Source organism: Gymnoscopelus microlampas (assembly GCF_963454915.1).
Source record: "Gymnoscopelus microlampas genome assembly, chromosome: 20".
Taxonomy (NCBI): domain Eukaryota; kingdom Metazoa; phylum Chordata; class Actinopteri; order Myctophiformes; family Myctophidae; genus Gymnoscopelus; species Gymnoscopelus microlampas.
In genome coordinates, this window is record NC_139957.1 from 14,236,109 (window position 1) to 14,260,098 (window position 23,990).

Sequence of the window (23,990 nt, forward strand, 5' to 3'; positions counted from 1 at the left end):
ATCTGCTATTTTTGAAAAACATTGTGAAAATGTGTGCAAATCTTTGAATATATATTTTTTTAACATTTGTAAAATATTTTGTTCCAGGGACCCCCAGAAGCAAAGATTTGAGTTACAAATGTTCGCTTGAAAATATATATATTCAAATATTTGCAAAAACATTTACGATTCAAAACAAAATAGCAGATCTACAAGTTCATAGAGCGGCACTCGGTCGGTGCTGCACTATTTTTTTATATCCCAAAAAATCTAAAAATGACACAGTAAGATGCCTTCCCGGTCTAAATGGGTTAAAGCACTGTTATAGATCTATCTGTAAACTGAAGGATACTCAGCCAGGGGGTACGTACTTATGACACTGTTCTCTGACCCAGAGAAGCAGGGCTTTCTTGGCGGAGATCTTGAAGCGGCTGTGTAGTGGGGAGCTCCGCGGAGGGAGGGAGCTACTGCTGGCTGAGTGGCTGGACAACGTGGAGGTGGAGCGACTGTCCAGACTGGCCAGGGACTCCATGGACGATTGACGGGAGCTGAACGACAGACAGCTGGCCAGCTCCTCAATCTGCAAAAACAACGCAAGGGTACACAGTCAAATCCTCTGTGTTCATTTAACTCTGAGAGTAAACAAACTCAAATGTCAATTTCATTACATTTGTACCCTTTCTGAGTTAGAAAAGGATACATTTACACAGGATTTTACTAAGTACCATTTCCATTTCATGGAATTAATGTTAGGATTTGAGTTTTAGGCATTTAGCGGATGTTTAATACACAGACACTACAGCGTGAAAACCCTTTTAATAAACATTTGTTTTTTGCATTCTCTGGAACATTTTGTGTGTGACTTTAAGGTTGTATGAAATGCTTTCATAACCGAATAATGTTTAATAGGCTACCTGAGAAACACCGAACAAACACAGCAAAGTCTCTCTTGTGTTCTTTGAATCTTACATGATATTGTAGAATGATGGTCCATATGAGTCCCAGGATGATGGAGGGCTTACCATCGATGATGTCGGGAATGTTAATGTTGACTAGCTTAATCTGGGAAGAGGAAAAATGTTTTCTTACCAGGAAGACTAAAATGAATAGGAAAGGATTGCACATGGACTGAATGCACACGCATGCACACACACACACACACACACACACACACACACACACACACACACACACACACACACACACACACACACACACACACACACACACACACACACACACACACACACACACACACACACACACACACACACACACACACACACACACCAATTGTCCCTTACCGATTTCTTCTTTAAGAAGGACAGAGCTGTCTCAATGTTGCTCCTATGTTGAAACATACCTCTGCCTCTCTCACGACCCTGGAAGAAACATAAATATGATACATACTAGTCTGTATCCGTCCTTATTTATGACTCAACAGATCATTCAAGCCGTTCCCCTTGGGAACAGAAGTGCAGTACTCCAACATGGGTCAACTATTAACGATTACACACATAGCTAGTGTAGGTTTTACACTCTTACACTATTAATTCATCTGCAACAAATATTAATGCCGCTTGCAAACAATACTTATTTTATACTTTGGCTATTCAAAAATAGCAGATATACAAGCTCATACGAGCTTGTAGATGTTTTAAAGATCGGGAAAATTTGTGCAAATCTTTGAAATATATTTTTGTAATATTTGTAACTCAAATCTTTGCTTCTAAGGGGGTCCCCGGACCTAAATATTTTACAAAATATATATATATTCAAAGATTTGCACACATTTTCAAGATTTTTCAAAAATAGCAGATCTACAAGCTTGTAGCGCGGCACTCGGTGCCGAGCTATGAGCTTCTATATCTGCTATTTTTGAATGCCAAAGAAATCAAAAAATGACACAGATGCGTTCCTGGATTGAATGGGTTAAATATTTGAAGAGATAAAAGTGTCATCCCTTTCAGCCCTTCAGCTGCAGCTTCAGGTGAATCATTGAGCTCCATCCCCTCTCTACAGTACGTGTCTGGTTAAGGTTTCAGTAACGCACGGGGCCAGTGGAATCAATCGGATGAAAGAACAGATGTGTTTAGTGTGTATGTTTAGTGCCGGGCTGAGCTGAGCTGAGAAGGACTGGGCTGAGAAAGATGGACAAGACGGACAGACTTACCATTCGCTGCCCACTCATCACCTCCAGCAGATCCAGCAGCCTAGAGCCGTCACGAAAGTCATTGAACAGGTCCCGCACCATGCATGATGGCTTCCTCTGTCACAATAGACACACACACACACACAGTAGTATAAATGACACTGTAACTCGCAAAGGGACTAGTTTCTCCAACATAAGTACAGTGAAGTTCAAATGTTTACATATTGATAGGTGATCAAAAACTGAATGGGTAAAACATACAAAAATAAGTACAACAACCCCTACTGTGTAATATTTGCAGGTACGTGAAAGGTTTCCACTGGCTTTATTATGTACTAGATTAGCCCTATTTTGCGCTGATCAGAGCAATGGTCACAGAGTTATGGCCATCTGAAACGTGGGCCCTTGGTGCGCCTAATCCTATTCTCATGGCAGAAAGGTTATGGAAGAAGCTGAAACATGTAAATGCTTTGAGTCATAGTTAAGTAGCCTAATAAGCCTGTAACCAGATGACTAGGATCACTGTTGCTTGTTAGTTTTTATGTTTAAGTGTTTTGCAGGTTTTTTGTGTGCTTTCTTGTCCACATCTCTCTTGAGGAAGTACATTGTACATTGAGGTAAAAAAAATATCAGCTTGCAGCAAACTAAATCCCTTTAGTACTGTCAACTCATGACTCTTACTACATTACCAAAATATATATATTAAACTCAAGAGTTCAATTAAGGTGGCTGTAGGTTTGTAATACAAAAAAACTGCAGTTTTAAATAACATAATCAAATCCTTTCTAATGACTTTCTAATTATCTAATCATTTAACTAGGCTTTTGTATCAGACAGCGCTGACAACTTCGTCAGATGGGGGTGTCGTCCCATAAACATTTTCTTTATCGGACATGGCCAGTATAGCATTCTGACTAAACACACTATGTCATACATGTGTTTAGTAATGTAAACACTAAACAAGATGGCTGCTTCTGCTAAACTGAGCTAGCCCTTTGATTGGCTGGCCGAGTGAGGAACAGCACCACATATTCACCATAGAGATATATATATACAGTGGCCGAACACAGTATCGCATCCGTAGATAGATCCCATATGCTGCGTAGTTGTTTAGATGCCATATTCTGAGAAGACATGGGAAGCCATCGGCGAGCCCTCATAATAGGCCAGCCAATGAGGAGAAAGTGACTGAAAGTGATGAAAAAGCGAAAAACTGATAGAAAAAGAAAGATCAGGACTACTAATCATGCTAAAAGCACGCGCAAAACAACCAGACTAAGCATGATGAACCATAATTGTGCAGCCCTCACAGCATCCGTAGTTGTGATGTGGGTGCGGTAGTGATAGTGGTGCAGGACACTGGTTCTAAAAGTGGGGTCCGAGGACCCCCATAGGGCCCCTGAGGGGGTTTCAGGGAGTCCCAAGCTAAATCATGATTGATAAGAACCAAATGGGCCCTCATGACTCTGTCACTCCAAGAGTGCACAAATGGAACCAAAAGGACCCTTCCAATGCCCTGATCAGCCAGTCCCTGGTGCGATTCCCTGTCGGCCGGACCATTTGCTGAATATCATTCCCCCTCTCATTCCATATTTCCTGTCTCTCTCTCCACTGTCACTGTCAATTAAAATCTTAAAAAAATGTCCTGAAAACATAACTTTAAAAAACTGGGGGTCCATGCCATGGCCTAATGCATATTAAACTGGGGGTCCTTGACATTAAGAAAAGTTGAGAACCACTGGTGTAGTGTAGGGGGCGGGGGTTGGCCGTCTGTCGCTGTCTGTCTGCTTGCTGTGAACCTTGCTCCTCCAGACTATATTTACACAACACTGCACCTCCCCCCAGTGATCCCACCCACCCCTGCCACACACCCCGTCACATGTACAGCTGACCTCTGGAATGAGCAACAGAGAGACTCACTGCCAAGCAGTGTCCACTACTGCACATGGTGACTGTATGAAGGACATGGCATCACAATCACAACAATGTCCATGCCTGTGAAACATGACCCATGGAAAACTGCACAGTGCTCATGTATCAGTTATCCGGTACAAGAATGAGTACAGAAAAGTGGAGAAATGGTTTGTGGCTTAGTATAAATAAATATAACAGAAAAAATAAATGGCAACATATATACATGTGAAAGTAAGCAAACCAAAAATAACACCAAAGCTGTGCAGACTTAGATAGAAGTCAAATTAAAACAGCTAAACGCACAGCATAGTGCACAGCATAGTGGTACAAGAGGTATTGAGAACTGCAAGAAAGTAATCTTGCAATTAAAATATGTGAAAGAATTGTGGACAAACTCAACACTCTGTCCCAAAAACTTTACAAGGATTTTTCATTCAAGATGGCATGAGCAGTGGTGTAAAGTAACATCTACACATCTACTCAAGCACTGCACTTAGGTAAATGTTTTAGGTACTTTTACTTTACTGGAGTATTTCCAATTGTCTATACTTTTACTTCTACTCAACTACATCTCAGAGGCAAATATTGTACTTTTACTCCACTACAATTATTTGAAAACTTTAGTTACTAGTTACTTTGCAGGTATAAATGATTACATTATAAAACATACATTAACCACTTAAGCCCTATTTTATACCTTGGCTATTTGAAAATAGACGATCTACAAGCTCAACGTGTCACATTACGACGCGTTGTGAGCTTGTAGATCTGCGATTTTCAAACATTTTGTACTTTTACTTTTGTTACTTTAAGTACATTTTGATACCAATACTTTTGAACTTTTACTCAAGTCAATTTTGAATTCCTGACTTTTACTTGTAACAGAGTACTTCTACATTGCAGTATTGATACTTTTACTTAAGTAAAACATTTGAGTACTTTTTCCACCACTGGGCATGAGCAATGTGTTTTGCTCAGGCTGTGCCGCAAAAGAAACACTCAGCTTGAGTGAAAGTGCAAAACACATCACTCATGCCAGCTGGAATTAAAGATATTTCATTGCATAGAATTTTTGGGCCTGAGTGTGTGATTAATACCCCCAAAATGTTGAGGCTTAATTTAACTCTGTGTTATTAACCTTGAAACAACAACCATGTGCTCAACCTTATGTCTAAAACCCCACTTTGTAGCATGTCCTTGTTATCTTAGCATTCTAATGCCTCAACCTCTTACCAAGTGTTCATGGCACTTCCTCTGACCTTGCACTTTTTAAGTCGCTCTAGAATAGGTGATTATGAAGTGAGATTTCTCCAATTTGGTGCAGTAAAATGTTACCATATGTTTAGAAGTGATAGAATATGACCTTCTCACATGGTTTGTAAAGAAAAGGTGAAGTGACCTACTGAGGTTCTTTAGTGAAAGGTCAAAGTTCAGAGAAATGTATATGTGATGATAATATTTTTAATTATAACACCAGCACCACCATTACACTATTAATGTCACGCACCTCCTAAAAGCAGCTTGTGCAGCCCAGGGGGTGCACGCACCACAGTTTGGGAATCCCTGCTCTACATAAAGAGCAATGAATGTCTACATTGTAAACTGTGTCACCCTGTACTGATGATGGGCTCACCTTGGACAGCTGAGCGTTCACCCAGTTAGTGAAGGTTCTCTTCTGAATCTGCTCCTGTTCCACTGTCGAAAGAAGAGAAAACGAATCAGGTATTGATTTTATAATCATATTTGTAGACATGCAAAACAAAAATCGAACTCATGAGGAGGTGACGGAGTAATCATTCTTTTACTTGTCTCTTCCTGTTTATCTACTTATCCAGTTGAAGTACTGACTGAAGTGGGTTTAAGAAGTGAAATACTGGAGCTTTCCCCTGAATTCACTCTTCAGTTTCATGGAAATACCAAGTGACCCTAATGCTTTGAACACCCACAGCCACAGTGTGAGCTGCTAAACATTCACAAACTCATCTTTGAAGCTTTATTTACTATAGTTTCCAACTTTTCACCCACGGATGGAAATCAAAATCCCCTCAAGGTTGACAACCACTTTTGTTGTCTGAACAAGTAAAACCAAAAGTAAAAAACAGCAATGAACCATGCACAACAACAGCACTGGACGTAAAACAAAAACCATGTACACTGAAAATAAAGCTTATAAAAAATAATTCATGCATTTATCAGGCAACTTGCAAACATCTTCACTTTTATATCATTAGCCAAGCCCCCACTCACCATTGTTATGCCTGATTTATATTTGGTTGTTCGCCATGTGTCGCGCAGAGAAAATAGCAAATATATGAGCTCACAACACGTCGCAACATTATGTTCTTGTTGATCTACAATTTTCAGTGCGTTACACCGGCAACTAATTATAAGTCAGGCTTAAGGCCAATGCATACTACACTTTTAGTGCCGAAATAAAATTGGGTCGGGGACCCATCCCGAACCGATTTAATTTCAACACTAAAAGTCTAGAATGCATAGGCCTTTAAAGCTCTACAATCATTTAGTCTCACACAGAATCCAGTCCATCTCCATTGTCCTTATTAGACCCAAACCATGACTTCACTCATGTCACTAAAAAGACTCTTTTAAAGCTTGAACGCATAGCTTATTATAATGAATATTTTAACCAATCTGTATAGTAGAGTTTGGTAATACAATATAACTAGCACATCTGCAGTGGTTGGAGGTGGTCTCACAACTCTTCCATTGAGACATTTAGACCTAGTGTAGGGTAGGACACCTACTGGTTGATAAGTAGTACTGCTTCAAGCTCATAAGCGCAATATCTTCCCTTGTCAAGCAGGGATTTCCTCTGGGAAGAGCAGTAGAAATGTTGCCTCCCACGCAGGATGCCTAGGGTTGAATCCCAGTAGCAGGGCTTAAACTAACGTTTTTCACCACCAACCCAGAAACATCCCAGAATAGAATTTGAACTCTCCCAAAAGCAGTGGTGTAAAGTAACTAAGTACATGTACTCAAGGACTGTACTTAAGTACAATTTTAAGGTATTTTTTACTTTACTAGAGTGATTCCAATTTTCAGTACTTTTACTTCTACTCCACTACATCTCAGAGGCAAATATTGTACCTTTACACCGCTACAATTATTTGCAAACATTAGTTACTAGTTACTTTGTATATTTAGATTATTATTACAAAACATGAGTTAACCACTTCAGCCCTATATACATTTTGGCCATTTGAAAATAACCGCAGTTCCACCACTGCCCAAAAGTGAATGTAAACCATCCCAAAAAATATATATATATATTTTTGAGATGAAGAGTTGGATCCTGAAGCTTACAGAGTTTAATAAAAGACCATTATTGGAGTAAATAAGCCTCTGTCCATCGTCTTTTACAAGGGGAGTTACGTCACAGCACAGAACAAAGTGAAATCAATGCCAGCATGGACTCAGTGTCACAGAAAAAACAACCTTTTGTATTTAGGAATATTATAGGTTTTACACAGATGCCAAAGGTGAAACATTTAAGACGATCGATTTAATATCAGTGTACCCAGATGCCAAAGGTCAAATATCAATCGCTTTAACATAAATGTCTCGTCTGTTCAAACAAAAGCTCCCTTTTAAAAGTCTGTGTCTGTGTTTGGTGCGACAATATCACAGCATTATGTTCCATTATTAATTTATCATCTCCACAATCCAAATCAAATCCACAAGGTTAACAACTCTATGGAACGCAAGCATTAAACCAAGGGTCATGAAAACCACTCAACGCAAAAGACCATAAAAACGATCAAAACAAGCAAAATATCCACTAATTACAGTTGTGGAATTATTTTACCAGAGAGTAGCAATCATGTATTTCCACTCTCTCATCATTGTTACAGGTCAAATACAGTTTATTTAATAGATTAGATGTCTCATTATGTGGATACTGAGATACCAGGATGAAAAGAGGCTTAGTGGTTGTCAGATTTTATTTATTATTTGTTGATCTACACTTCAACACAAACCTGTTGCTGAGCCTAGAGATTACTTTAAACCAGTTTTTCCCAAATGATGTGCCGACTCGAGGCGTGCCGCAAGACAAGTGAAGGTGTGACTTACATTATGATTGCAATCTATATAACTTTACAAAAAGGTATAAATTATGTTTTAACTACATCAGTACTTTGTGCACAGTCATGTCACAATACAGAGGAACAGTTTAGACCCCCAAAAAGATATGTTTATCCATTTTATACGCCAAAAATATATGTTTATCCATTTTCAATCTGTCGTCCCCATTTTGTCATTATAGATGAAAATCTAAAATTTTCACACTTTTTCAAAAATAGCAAAAAAAGCAGATCTACAAGCTCTCAACGCACAACATTACTGAAATACAGTAATTGGAAGCCATTGCATGTTTTGGATTTGAGATGGAGAATTGGACCCTGCGGTTTGCAGAAACGGAGAGATTTATTTCAGAGGAGTTGACCTGTTGAACTTATTGTAAATAGGTGTTTTACAGAGGAAGTTACGTCACACTTCACAGCATGGAACTCAGTGAAATCGATGACAGCATGGAAGAGTCGAGGACGACTGGCTTTAGTGTCAATGAAAAGCACATCTTGTATTTGGGAATATTATGGGTTTTACCCAGATGCCAAAGGTGAAACATTAAACTGATCGATTTAATAACAATGTCTTAATAACAATTAAATCAATGCCAGCATGGACATAGTGTCCATTTCTGTCAAAATAAAACATAACCTCTTGTATTTGGCAATATTATGGTTTTACCCAGATGCCAAAGGTGAAACATTAAAACTATCGATCGTCTCCTCTATTAAAACAAAGGCTGCCTTTTAAAAGTCTGTGGTAAGACAACATCACAGCATCATTATCTTCTCTTTAACATCACAATTCAAAGGGTCATGAAAACCACTCAACGCATAAAAAAAACATGTAAAACAATCAAAACAAGAAATACATCCACTAATTGCAGTTAACAAGCTCTTTTACCAGACAGTAGCATGCATTTCCACTCTCTCTTCCATGTTACAACTCAACTGCAGTTTCCCTTGCCATTAATATTTAATATATTATAGCTTTGAGGTTCAGTTGAACTCAGGATCCAACAGGTTATGGTCCATTGTGTTCACAGCCCATACATTTTACACATACCAATTTGTTCTCTATATGATAGTGGTTCTCAAAGTCAGGTCTGGGTCACCCGGACCTGTTTATTAACATAAATCTGCTCTTTTGGGGGTCCCTGGCACAAAACCTTTTCAAATGGGGGTCCGCGGCGAAACGCAAATCAATATGGGGGTCCTTGACCTGAAAAGGTTTGAGAACCACTGCTCTATGATATCTTTTCAAGTCCCTCTGTCTGTCCATCTTTAGTTGCCTGTTTTGTCCTACAGTACATTAGTCTGTCAGTGTCTCCATCTGTTTCCTCAGTCTGTCTTTCTGTGGTCTGTCACTTAGTTTGTTGGTTTGACACTGTCGTATTTCCCATCTGCTTTCCTTTCCTGTGTCTGTGTTCTGTTTGTCTATGATTTTGTTTTAGCTCCGTCAGTCTGTCTGTCCATCTCCGTCAGTCTGTGCTTGTGGGCTGACAAAGTTTATAGAGTGGCTTTCCCCTTGACCGGTTTAGCAGAAGCCCTCTTGTGGATGGATGACTTCACAGGCTGTCTAATGTTAATCATCAGAACCCATTCCAACTGAGTGACTCAAATATACAGTATTAAGAGAAATTTGATATCACAGACAAAATAGTTGAGTTTTTGTGGGTTTTCTATGGAGACATGAGCCACTGATATGTGAGATGTCTCATACATGTGGATGCTGAGATACCAGTAAGCTTTAAGCAAATGAAAAGAGGCTTAGTTGGTTGTCAGACTGAGTTTATGATTTGAGGATCCACAGGAAGAACAACATGTTGCTGAGCCAAAAGATTTAGATGTTTTAAACCAGTGGTTCACAAAAGGTGTGCTGAGGCAGACTGGTGTGCCATGAGGCAAGTCCAGATGTGCCTTGGGATTGTGTGACAACCACACATTATTATTGCAATATACAGTACATTGCTATGCAAATAGTTATAACTTATCTTTGAATTTACGACTAGTACTTTGTGCGCACTCATTTCCCAATACAGAGGCAAATTCTCTGGCATTCCTATTTTGTCGGTATTTCTTTTTTACTTTTTCCGCACATTTTCATTTTTGTTATTGTGAAAGTATGAAATAGTGCATAAGTGGCTTTTTATTTGGCATCAGTAAATAAAAACAGTGATAAGACTGATAACATATTATAGAGGCTATTCTGCACTGATATGAATACAGGTGTGCCTTGAGTTATTGACTTGCCCTTTGGTGTGCTGTGGGCACAAAAGGTTTGAAAGCCACTGCTTCAAACAAGAAAGAAAATGAATAAGAAAGAAAGAAAATAGATTTGTAATTTCTGGGGCTTCAAACTGGTCGTGATTCAATTATTATTTGTTTAATGAAAAGACTTGCTGTCATTGTTGAGTTTCAGGTCAGTTTGCACTGCAGGCTATACTGCTTGGCTAAATCAAATCATGATGACTCAATCAGGATTATGATTAATTCACAAAACATGATCCTACATGTTAGACCAATCCCTTACTGGTCGCACAAAGGCACATGCTATCCTGTTCTTATAGAGTGGAATTATATAGGCATAACTATTACATATTGCAATAAAAAAAAACGTAAAAGTACAGAATGGTAGTATATCATAATATCAGTTAAAAGAAAAACTCACCCATGATGTTATCAATACTTTTGAATCAGCAGTATGTTACAAACCACCATTCTTCTGTACATCAGTGCAAACTAAACCTCTCTTATAAGCAAACAAACTGTGCTCACTCCAGCGTTACAATATCCATAACTTAATAAGCACAGACATAATCAACCACTAAATATCAGATTTGATTGTGAGTGATTCTCGTCAACCCAGCTAAAACTCAAACTGCAGCACGTCAAGCCTGCAGTTAAACAGGTGAGTCAGGCTAGGTCCCGCCTACTTCTAAAACACTCAAGTACAGCAGATTCAGGCCTGTCCTGACAAGACATGAGGCTAGCTGCTCTGGGATGGCCTTGTAGAGAGTTTAGAGCAAAAAGGAGGAATACCGGTACTGTAAGTTGACTGAAGAGGTGGTGCCATACTACCAAACCATTAACATTTTCAAAATGTCAACTCTTTGACATTTTATACGTTTCTTGTGTGTTGAGACCCTTGAGGCCATGAAACATGTTAATCGTAGTATAGTAGTGAATACATCAAATGTAAAGAAGTACCTGATGGGCTGATACATGGTGATATGTTGTGTGACATCATGTGTAATTTACATAATGTGTAATGGACTTTTCTCCTCATTACTGCTACCTGCACCTCTCTTCATCGATGGTGTTGCAGTGAAAAGGGTCAGCAAGTTCAAGTTGCTAGGCGTGCATATCGAGGAGGAGCTCAAGTGGGACACACACACCACAAATGTGAGGAAAAAGGCTCAGCAGAGACTATACGTACTGGTTTCGTCGTTACCATCAGACTGTTGAACAAGGCCTGAACACCAGGCCAGTCACCAGACTGCGGCCTGCCACACTGGAACACTTTCCTTTGATGGACTTGGTTTTTCCTAATGTTGGATTACCTCCCTTCATGTGGATTGTGGATCTACTTTTCCTTTGTGGATCTACAATGTGGATTGTTACCTGTGAAGTTTTTGCCGTACATGGACTACCTTCTTATATGGACTGTTGTGCTGCTACCTTTTGCACCTTATGTCTAACCTCATGTACATACCTGCTGCTTATTATGCTACTGTATGTGTATGTAGATCTCTTTGATTCTTTCTCCTTGCTCTCCCTATCTCTGCCCCCCCCCCCCCCACTCTCTTTCCTGGAAAACAACGGAGTGATGGAGCTTGCACGTAAATGAATTTCAACAACTGATTTACACCTGTAAACCTGTGATGTGACAATAAAACTGACTGATTCTACTACTATTATCTAAATATATACTGTAGCCTATAGAGTTTATTAATTTTGTATCGTGAGAACGGCTGTGCCCAGCCTGTGGCGTCAGTCACCGCTGGCATAAATCGCCTATGATATATCTATGATGTATGACTCCAAATTTGGGCTTCCTGCAGAGCCACGTCATCAAAACTGAAGGGGTTGTATGCCAAAAAACCCTGAAAGCAATCACATCACACACCATAAGTATGCACAAATTCTCGAGCCGTGCGTTTAGAAAAATGCTTACCATACAGAAAAACGTGAGTGTCTATACAGTAGCATTAATACGGTCTTAAATCATCCTAATTCAATCGTCCCATGTCAGCAGTATGCAAATGCTGTGAACCCTGCATGGCCTTCAGGGTGCCACAGGGTGGAATCAGAAACACTATACAATGTAATGCACATTTTCCCAACATGCATTTGGGTTGGCTTTCTTAAACAGGCCCATCTTGCAGAATCATTTCTTTACAGCTTGATTATATGTTTTACGTGCAAGCCCTCTTTCTTTAACTGGGCGGTTACTCTTAAATATGTTTGGGGGGGTTAAGTGTTTAACTGCATGTTTTATTTAAATCATCTGGATTGTATTTAAAACATTTAAATTAAGATTACGTTATGATTACACTTTTGAGTATTCCAGTCAGCAGTGGATTACTACTTATACTATTAAGCAGGCAATTGGTAATTCAATGCACTATTCTTCCCAACCTTTCCTGCCAATGAAAACATTATACATATACATTCACATACTTTTGTTCACCCTGAACAGCTAGGTTAAGCTATATTTAGCTCTACTCTTTCATCCTCACAGCCACAAAAATATACAGAGAAAAGCAGACTTTGGGACAATTACTTTAACAAGATACTTGTCAGCGAGGCCACAAGGCTTACATCATCCACCCGGCACACTGAGCCATCTGGCTGCACTGGCATAGCTGGGAAAACATTAACAAGACTTCACTAAACTGATCCAGAAAACATTGTTTCTAGATAAGGGGAGGAGAACAGCATTTGTGCCTAAAATAGTTCAGCAGAGTAACAAACCACGTATTTTAAAAATATTTTTGCACTTCTTTAGTTTCCAACCGTATAGATGGACATAGCATGTATAACATGCTCCCACCTGTCTATTGCTTTTTATTACACACCTTGATATAGCAATAAACTATTGATTAATCAATTTTGAGATTTAGTCTATAAGAAAATGGAGGTTAGCTGAGGACAAAACGATAGACAAAGAAAGAGAGACCGAGGTGATCAACGTATGGTAGCTGCCAATAAGGTGAGACGGGAAAAGGGTATGAAAGCGAAACAGCATAAGAAATAAATAGACTGTCTAAATAGACAGAATGAAACGAGAGAGAGAGAGAGTGAGAGTGAGAGAGCACGTGAGAGAGAGAGAGAGAGAGAGAGAGAGAGAGAGAGAGAGAGAGAGGGGCAGTGGGGGTAAGAAGATACATGGCACTTCAGATGAGAGACAGGAAGAGCAAGAACAGAGAGAGAAGGAAAGATAAAGAGACAAAGAAATCAAGAGACAGGGGGGTTGAGAGAGAGAGAGAGAGAGAGAGAGAGAGAGAGAGAGAGAGAGAGAGAGAGAGAGAGAGAGAGAGAGAGAGAGAGAGAAAGAAGTGTGAATGCAACCCATGACATAGTGTCAGAATCTATTACAAGTGCAGCCAATCAGATCACAACAAACCAACCATTAAACTGTGCCAAGAGTTCCTGCCTCCTGTGACACAACACTGTGCTCAAGGTTACCAGTGAAAGAACTGTCTGGATAGACTACAGCTATGGCAACACAAGCGAAAAACACTATCACCACCTGAGATCAAATGGTGGAACAAACCCTGAGAGGATATGAAAACACAATACAATTGTAGTTGTAGTGCCTCATCATGGCTGATGTCATTATAAAAAAGGGTGTCAAATTACAGGTCTGGCACATAATAATACAAAAAATGAAACAGAAACAATCAAATAGGCCAAAGACACCTTAGAGCAATGTCATCCACACACACAGTAAAATCACAATGAAACTGGAATACCTACGGGGGATTGAAGAGTTCTGTTTCAAAACATCCTCTTGGAAACAATCATGTTTTAAGCCTCCTAGAATGGAGATGCTCACATTTGTGAAAGTGATACTTGATCAACCAAGGTCAAATCTTCTTTAATACATTATTATCTTCTCTTTGGTTGAGAAGGGCTGGTGTCACCAAAAACAAGTCTAATTTCGGATCAAACCTCTCCACTAGCCTAGCAGGTGAGACCAAATACCAAACCCCTCACACCAAATGTCATGCTGTCAAATCAGCATTGAACTGTGTTTCTGATACCTCATCACCAACGTCATGCACACAGAGTTGAATTACAAAACTCTCATGTATCAAAGCTTAGCTAATGCCTCTTGTCCTGTGGTCAGACAACATGGAAAACAGCCATATGGCTTGACCAGCATGTAGCATTTATTATCTCCAGCTTCCTGCTCTGTCCCACTAGAAGAGTGTTTGCTACATGAGTCACATTTCTCACCTCAGTAATGTGACTATAGGGAGGCTGGAGTTGAAATGGGAAGGGGCAGAGCTGGAGAGAGGTGAGGTTTAGTTATCAAGTTTCTCCCTTGGGGTGGACAGGGATCAAATAGGTCTAACAATCATTATGTTACCACAAAAACAAAGATTAAACACCGAAGCAAAGGCATGACGAATTTGTACTACTCTGACCTCAGAACACTGAGGAAGAGAGTTGAAGCAGATAATAAAGATCTTGGGAGTGTCTTGATTTGAGTTCTCAATGACTGTAAGCGATGATTTCTTGCTTCTTTGCTTGAATAAATATCTAATTTATCTACAAGGCTAAGGGCCCTATTGTGGGTTAACAGGTAAACCGCCAGCGCATTCAACGGCGTGGTGGGTGGGGTGTAGTGATGAGTACCCGTGGCGAAGTGGTGGGGTGGATTGGATTAGGCTGAATATATGACTATGAGTGTGTTGCAAGTGAATTCAATCATGACCAATCAAACGATCACTTTTCATTACCTTTAAGAGCAGTGTGCTGTGCTGTGCTGTGCTCAGTGCCAGAGTCATTTTCAAAGCCTCAAATTTAATTTCTCCCAAGAGCAAATTGATGTCCTTATGCAGGAGGTGCAGAGTCATCAAACAACAAATCTACAGCACCTTAAACACACCGCCAAGAGCAGAAGACATAAAATGCTCTCAGAGGAAATAACGCAGTAAATATTGTGTCTGAAACTGGTACTATGAGAAACGTTTCTCAGTGTTAAGCCCAGCCCATGAGACCCCAAAAATGCGGGCCTCCTAGGTGGACTGCTCCGAAGGGTCAACTCGGACATACGTATGAGGTTCCTGAGGAGATGTCCAACTACAACTAGGAGATCTGTGTAGCATATTGTGTGTCCACGCCCACGGCACTTACCCATCTGACCTGTCCACAATAAATGTTCTCTATAACAGTGGTTCTCAACCTTTTCAGGCCGCGACCCCCCAAAATAATTATATTTGAACTGGGACCTCCCAACCTGACAAGCACTTAGAATTGTAGGAGTTGAGGCATTATATTTAGTTTGACTCAGTTGCACAGATAAATATTGTGAAAATAGCAGATCTACAAGCTCTTTCTTATATTATTTGACAATTTGGCCAATGTTTGACCAGTTTTTATAGTACAGTTTATTGATTACTTTTGCAGTAATGGTCTTTTTTCTATTCTTTCTTTTATTTTTTTCAGGTATGAAAAAGGTCTTTAAATTGACACTTCACTGTCATCTGGGGACCCCCCCCCAAAAACAATTGTGCGGACAGTCCACTGGACTCTCCATCCATGTACTGTACGTGTCTGCTCACATGTTGCAAACACTACAGTAAGCACCTTAACCACTTGGGGGGAACATTAGCCAAAAATGGCAGATCTACAAGCTAAAATCTAAAAGCAGTCCGAGACTCAGGTAAGTAACTCAGATCCATTTTTACTAAGAATAGAGGGTTAAAGTGGTTAAGAAACAGTTCAATGATGTCTGGCGATGTGTCAAACAGAACTGGCAGCATGTCTAATATCGATATAGTTGATGAATCAATTTTATGAATGAGAAACAGATATTGATATGCCTTCAATATTCTCTGCGCCTCATGACGCCCAACAGTTTTATTGGACGCAAACATTTAACCAACAGTGTGTGTTATAAATCTAAAGTTCGGGTTGGTATGTTAATCAGTGCATAGACAGGCGGGTAGGTAAGAGGACACTGACCTTGCAGGAGCATGTGGACATTGTCTATATCCAGGGGGATGGCCCCCCTCTCCACCGGACCATCTCTGGAGTCGGACCCCGACGCCATGCTTCCTCATCCACAGATGCCCACCAGCATGGCACTGATCTGCGTGAGCGCGTGCACACAGACACACACACACACACACACACACACACACACACGTTAAAATACTTCACACGTTAAAAGAGGCATACTGTACACTAATGGAGAATTTGTAATGTATCTTCCTCAGAGTTGTTAAAGCTGCAATCCCACTAACAGCGACTAGATCTACAAAACAATCAAGCGTGGCCAGCTACGTACATTGCTGTAGAATCGTCATTGAAGTATTGCTCATGCCACACTGTGTAAATGAAAACGTTAGGGTAGGGTTAAACAGCACAAACTGAGCTAACAGCTGGTTTCCATTGAAAATTACTTGTAGCCTGTTGTGTCGTTTCTTGTGCAGCATGAGACACACAGTCAGTGACCATTTTCTACTTCAATACTGTAAGGGATGTGGTTCTTTGCAAAGCCCTCTGAGAGAGAGGGCCGGTATGGAGACATGCCTGTGTCCTCACTTATCACTCTGAGACCCACACACTGCCTGTATTGTAGGTGTCTCATCATACGCTTTAACTAAGTTTGACACAGATACCAATTTGGACACAGATACATCGATCAACTACAGCTGAGTGCAGAAAAGCACTACATTGAACCAAACATCCATATACACACTACAACCTTTTTATCCAACATGTACTGTACACAGCATCTTCTTGTAGTCAAGTCCAATGTGGTTGTCACAAAGTGCCGTTGAGCATTTTTATAAAGTGACCTTTATGTTTACTCAGAATTCAATGTTTTACGCCATATATTTGGGAGCGGAGCACAAATTGTATTCTGTAAGCAAAATTCCTTATGAATATGAGTTTATACCCATACAACTGGACAAACCTTTCATTAATATCTCACACTCAGCACATTCAAAGGAAATGAGACTGTGACATGTGATAGTGGCATATTTCCCTGTCACTGTTTGCATTTGAGCATGCACACCTTTGAAAGCCAAGGAAATCCACACACTTGCTGTGTTTAAATGACGGTTCAAGGGGCCTCAATAAAACAGTGCCAGGTTGTGTGCCAGGTTGAAGCAGGAAGGTTGCCTATTTCTGTCAAGTCTTGTTCAAGCTAGCCCAGGGATATGGATAAGTGAACCGAGAAAAATGTGTGACATTTACGAGTCTCTCTACACGCCTGCTCAAACAATCACTCTGTGAAGGGGAAGCAGTGTTTGATTTGAACTAGTCTTGATTGCTGATCACCAAAATATGACTGACGGCTTTGGAAACAGACTGAGGTGTTGAGGCCAAAATAAGCAGGTGGAAAAAATAATAGAGCAGATTTTCACTTATACTTCAATCAAGCTGATGTCAGGTGATTTGTTTCTCAGATTTATCACACTCAACAGAGCTTAAAATACGTTCTTGTAATTGGTCAAACGTTCTGGCTCTCATTGTATTGTCCTTCGAGGCAAGCACTGTCCATCTGGCTCTTATGGCCAACTAAAACAAATCATAACACGCGCATTGCATATCCAAATGAGCTATTCAACCTTTACACACAATGTACGGCCATAAACACCAGTCTAAAAATAGTCTAAACGACTGGACCGGTGCACTGCACCTTCATTGGGCCCACGGACAGTGGACCATTCACAGAAGTGCACCTAGCCTGTGAAACATGTGCCTGTGGGGTATGTGCTGCGTCGATGCTTCACTCACTATAGCGCGGCATCTGAACTATCTAAAGGCTTCATGTCAGCTGTTAAGAGAGAGGAAAATAGAGAGGGAGGGAGAGAGAGATCGGGGTGGGGTGGGAGGTACAGTAGAAAAGATACAAGGACGGAGAGAATGAGAGCAAAAAGGGAGCGAAGGAAGCAGCAAGAGTGAGAGAAAGAGACAAGACTGTCGAACGAAATGGACAGAGATTAACTCAAAGAAAAAGATGAAAGAGTGAGACTGGAGAGTGGACGATGAGATTGAGCCAGACTGTGAGTGAGAGACAGAGAGAGAGAGAGAGAGCGACTGACAGAGACTGAGAGAACACGATGGAGTGAAAGAGAAGCCCCTGACAGAGTGTCCCTGAGTCAAAGTCATGTAGGACAGCTCTTATTACAACACAGAGGACACCAAGCATAGCACATAACACTCCTCTCTCCCAATCCCAGTTTTCAATCCAGGGATAGGCTGAATACCCTCCCCATCCCTTTATCCTAACCTTGACACTGCCAAAACCATACCAGAACGTAAACATACTGTACTACCTAGCCTGTGCCAAACGCCCCAACTTTAACTAAACTTAATCAATTACCTAAATGTGTAACCCAAAGTATGAGTATATATGCACAGTACTGTATGTGCCCTAGGGATGTGTAAAAGTGACCAAAATTATATTTGGTTACTATATTTCTATTAATAACGATTATTCATATTCGACCACAAATAGACGTGGTGAAATTAAAAAAAGATCTCCTAAAATATATTTTTTAATCACTTCCTGTAAACGCAAAATAGAGAATAAATATTACACCCATAACAGGTATCCTCTAAAATGTAGTTACTATGGGCAGGGTTTGGATGACAATATAGCCTTTGCAACAGATTATATTTTATATACTCATCCCATCCCTAATATACCCTAGCAAGAATCGAACCACAAACCCTGTGACAACTGACCATTGATGCTACCACTGCACCATGAAACATTTAGCATCTTATGTCTAAATTGAACCTATAGCCATTTGACATGCCCCTGACCAATCAAATGGCATAGGGTAATAACATGCCCTCAGAACATTTTTCAATAAATTGCAAACATCTCATTGCTCTGTAAAAAGTCATGGACGTCTGAATTCCATCCATTCATATTCATAATTATTATACTTTTCTCTGAGAACTGTTTTCAGCTTGAATCCAACACTTTGAAATGCATGAAAACACAATAACATTTGGGTTCACTGTGGTGGATTGCCTCAACCAAGTTTCAAGTCTCTTCAAGTGGGCTCTTTTTTAAAATGAATGGAATCCAACGGCCTCCTCAAAAATCACAAATCACAAAAAAAACTAATCACAGTATGCTTTCAAACATGAGCAGCAGTAAAAACAAGTCATAGTCATGAATCATGAGTAATAGTCAGTGGGCAAAACATGACAAAATAGGCTTTTGCTATGCTATCGCTAAGCTCACAACGGGTTGCATCGCGACATGTTGTGAATATGTACATACCGGTAGACAATCTTTTTTTCGCGTTTAAATTGCGTTAAAATAAAGTTCAGTTTTGTTCATTATTGTATAATTAAAGTTAAATGTTCTTTTCATATGAAGTTTACAGTATGCACTTAATTTAAATGTTGTACTGTATCTACCAAAACGTTATTTGTGTTTATTTTGTATGATTTTTTTTGCTTATAATACGTTTTTCAAATTGATAGAAATCAATCATGAATCAGTGGCATCGGTCAGGCTCTATATACTATCATCTACTGTAGCACAGTGGTTCCCAAACTTTTCTGGATCAGGGCCCACTCAAAAATCTCTTAAGAGTTCCACCCATCTCATCTGACACTTAACACAGCAGGCATTCGGCTGCCATGTTAAGTGGTCATAATACTACTTGTAGCAGTATTATGTTTTGATATCATAGATAGATATCACCTGTATACCTGTAGTACCTGTAGTAGTACACTTTTCATAATAATCCTTGTTGTGTTTGTTCAGATCTTGGTGATAAATCAAGGCGTCTTGCTGAACCTGTCAAGCCAAGCATTCTCAACCACACCCACGACTGGGGTGATAATGAAACATGGGAGAGGCAATGCTCTCTAGTTTCATTTTAACAGAGAGACGTCACAGTACAGAGGGCAATTTGGGCCATATTGTCACCTGCAGGTACAGTTCTCAGTTTTAAAGAGTAATGTAGGTAGGGCTGCATTCTGCACGTTTGAAAAGTAATTATGATGGATATAAATTGACTTGTATGTGTACATGCACAGTAAATGTACATTTAATCCATTTTGGTCTTGGAATTGGAATGGGATAAATTAACACTGTGAATTTTGCAGTATAGCCTACTTTTCCTAGTGTCTAGTGGTAAAGCTGCAGGATACATTCATGAAAAGGGCCTTTACAATAGTTCTGAGTTACTCACTGTAAGGTATTTTACATTTTGTATGTATGTATATGTGTGTGTGTGTGTGTGTGTGTGTGTGTGTGTGTGTGTGTGTGTGTGTGTGTGTGTGTGTAGCTAATCCGATCAGCACCAAACTTTGCATGCCCACTGCCAGTAAGACACAGAAGTAGCTCCCTCCACTAAACAAAATGTATAATGGATCTGTGATTGTGCTGAATTTGAAGTCATACGTCATAGACATCATACTGTAGTGAATGTCACAGGCTGGATACATGAAGTCTGAGATCCACATTGGAGCCACTCTGTTTGTATGTGGATTCCGAGAGATCCACATTATTTCGTACTTATGATCTCTCTAATTCCCAGGATGATGGCTACTCTCATGGACGGGTCCTCTGCTACAGTAGCATCTATAGTCTCAAGTTCAAAACTGATATACAATGTTTGATCATGTTCTCAATTGTCTAATTATCCAGGGAAGGTTAAGACTGAGAATGTAAGCCTGTCTTCAGCAATGCCATGCCTGCGGTTATTACATTTACAGTGTGCGCACGCACGCACACACACACACACACACGCGCACACGCACACACACACACACACACACACACACACACACACACACACACACACACACAGTTCATTGCCTTGCTCCAGGGCCACATCATCAAGGTGCATTGGATTCTCACAAAGACTTGAGAACCAAAGGATTCCTGGAGCAAAACATTTTCAGATGGGGGGGGGGGGTTCGGCAGCCAAATACATATAATTTTGGGGGTCCTTGACATGAAAAAGTTTTGAGAACCACTGATATAGCCACATAAGTTTTTAAGAAAACTTTTGTAGAATCGGAACCTCAGGCCTTAATGGGTTAAACCCTATGATTAAACTTCATCGGCCAGAGTCCCCCAGGGGTCTATAGGCCCTGCTCGTTTTTTCCCTCTACACCAAATCTCCTTGTTGAAAATAGCAGATCTACAAGCTGTCTGTCAAGCCAATGTGTCACAACGCACCAAATGTTCACCCCAGAACAACTACACTGGGGTTCAGGTGGTTAATCTAACACCTCTTTGCTGCCCTGCTAGTTCACCAGGCTGCTACCATTCAACCAAACTTCCACGCTGCCTGGCATGTTGTGATATGCAACTAATGCAGTGTGCTTGTCAGTATGATGCTCATCTGGCATATCATCAACTCACTTGCGGGAGCTTGTCCACAGCTATGCTGGGTAAATGTGGACCATCTGTTGTACAAACCGCACAGCACAAATTTACATGTTTGATAAGCTTATAATGAGCTGTCAGGACCAAACACAGTCTGTGGGCACTTGGTTTTATCTAAGAGGTGAGTGCATGTATAATCATGCACAACAACTAATTATTGCAGTGATCAAACACATCCCATCCCTTTGTAACTTAATGGGTACTGGTAGAGCATTAAGTAAGACCATGTTAGACCATGTCTGACCTTTCCAAGGTTAAAACAGGTCAGCGTGTGCAACTGTATATAGCAGCAGCACTGACAGAGTCCAATCCCTTTGTAGTTTAATGGGCAGACCACTAATCCTGGCAAGGTCAAGGGTTCCACAATTGAAAAAGTTATAATATAAATAAATAAATAAATAAAGTCACTAGTTTATTATTGCATTTGTGGCTCCGTTCACAAAACAGTGTAGAACATTAGGCCTAACAGTCAAACCAGTGGGAATGTACAATGACAGCAAGACAGACACAAGCCTAGAACACCAGAATGTGTCCATATCCAGTGGGTACCAACATACAGTAGTACAGATTGGCTCAGTCACCTCATCACCACCACCACCAGTCAGCGCTACATAAATCATTTGAATCAGTAATGATGAGATAGGGCTGATTATCTGCAGCTGGGTCACCCAGCTGCTACAGTATTTGCACATTAGTCATCGTCAATACACTTGCATATCCACCTGGATAAGCCTCAGGGGCTTCTTTATCCAATGTTATGATGACAGCACCCCAGCGGAGATAAACAAGAGCCTCCTTCAAATCCAATTCACTCAAGTTAAAGAAGCATAATATGAAATATGAAACGTCAAATGTCATCTATTCACAGCAGCCTCGTCAAAAACGTTTCTCTGCCAGACTGTCTCCTTGCCTCCTTGGTGAGATTTAAATGCCATCAGAGACTATCTTGTATTGGGAAAACGCCAGTCTATTTAAAAAACAACGAGAGACAAACTAGAAGCAAACTTTCCCTCACAACAATGTTAATTCTTCATCACTAAAAGTGTGACTCCAGGCTCCAGCTCTGAGACTCCAGGAATGTGACGTTTAGAGAGAGAACCTGTCAGGGGCCAAAAATAGCCCATCGTTTGGTCACGTGACTGCCACCAGAGAGCTTCAAATCAGTACAGCGGCGTTGTAATAATTGTCATTGAGGCTTTTTAATAATTCACTTACAGCTGCAGCTTACAGCATGAATGTGTATGTACAGAATAATTCCAAACATACGGTCAAAATGAAACAAAAAGACAGTTTTTGTAAAAAAAAACAAAACAAGAAATGCAGGGAAACTCCTCAGTAGTTATTTTGTTGGAATAAAATGGGCATTTTCATGTAAACGTTTAAATAACAAAGTACAGGCTTCTCTTGCAGTGAGCTGAAATATGTATTACTTTGTACTGATGAAGGCTAATTCATGATTTAAGAGGTGTCAATAAAAAAATAAATAAAGTGATAATGAACGTAAAAGGCTACGCTGTCTGTTAGACTGTAATAATGAGGAGTCATTCTGAGTGGAGACAAGACCAGAGCAGTGACATTATTGGGGGCCAGCATTAGCATGAAAAGTTTCTTGGTGGGTTTTCTTGACAGCATTAATTACAGCTGCTGCAATTTGTTTCTTTGCAAACCCTGTCACGATATAATGCTGCCAAATTAAGGGGCAGAACAGTAGAATCAAAGCCGAGCAGTGGTGGAAAAAGTACTCACTTTTTTTTTACTTAAGTAAAAGTATCAATACTGCAATGTAGAAATAGTCTGGAATTACAAATGTACTTGAAAGTACAAAGTATTGGTTTCAAAATGTACTTAAAGTACCAAAAGTAGTTAAGTACTCATTATGCAGAAGGTCCCATTTCACAAGTTTTCCAGATGTATAAAAATCCTTTGAAAATAGTAGATCTACAAGCGTGTAGATCTGCTACTTTCAAATTGTTTGGATGTTTTGAAATAATATTTAAAATGTAAAAAGTAACTAGTAACTTAAGTTAGTAAAAGTACTATATTTGCCTCTGAAATGTGGAGTAGAAGTAAAAGTAACAGTACTTGACCTGAGTACATGTACTTAGTTACTTTCCACCACTGCTTGTCGTTTCAGAGGAGACGAATGAACGCGGAGAAGAAGTTGAAGCGTACTTACATGCACCTAAAGTCGAAGGATCGTGAGCTTGGTGATGCCGTTGGGTGTAGCAGCCTAATGTAGATG

The 23,990-nt window shown here is 40.1% G+C and overlaps 1 protein-coding gene across 1 annotated transcript in view; it reads right to left on the reverse strand.

Annotated features, from left to right (window-relative positions):
• syne2b (spectrin repeat containing, nuclear envelope 2b) overlaps positions 1–16,435 on the reverse strand; it is a 172,844-nt gene extending 156,409 nt beyond the window's left edge. Inside the window, exons 1-6 of the mRNA XM_084045516.1 lie at positions 16,333–16,435; positions 5,679–5,740; positions 2,153–2,248; positions 1,284–1,361; positions 949–1,041; positions 351–559 (exon numbers count right to left, since the gene is read on the reverse strand). Of these exons, the coding sequence (XP_083901642.1) occupies positions 351–559; positions 949–1,041; positions 1,284–1,361; positions 2,153–2,248; positions 5,679–5,740; positions 16,333–16,420 (626 nt within the window). The 5' untranslated portion in view covers positions 16,421–16,435. The remainder of the gene's footprint in view (positions 1–350; positions 560–948; positions 1,042–1,283; positions 1,362–2,152; positions 2,249–5,678; positions 5,741–16,332) is intronic.
• Positions 16,436–23,990: the final 7,555 nt, after the last annotated feature.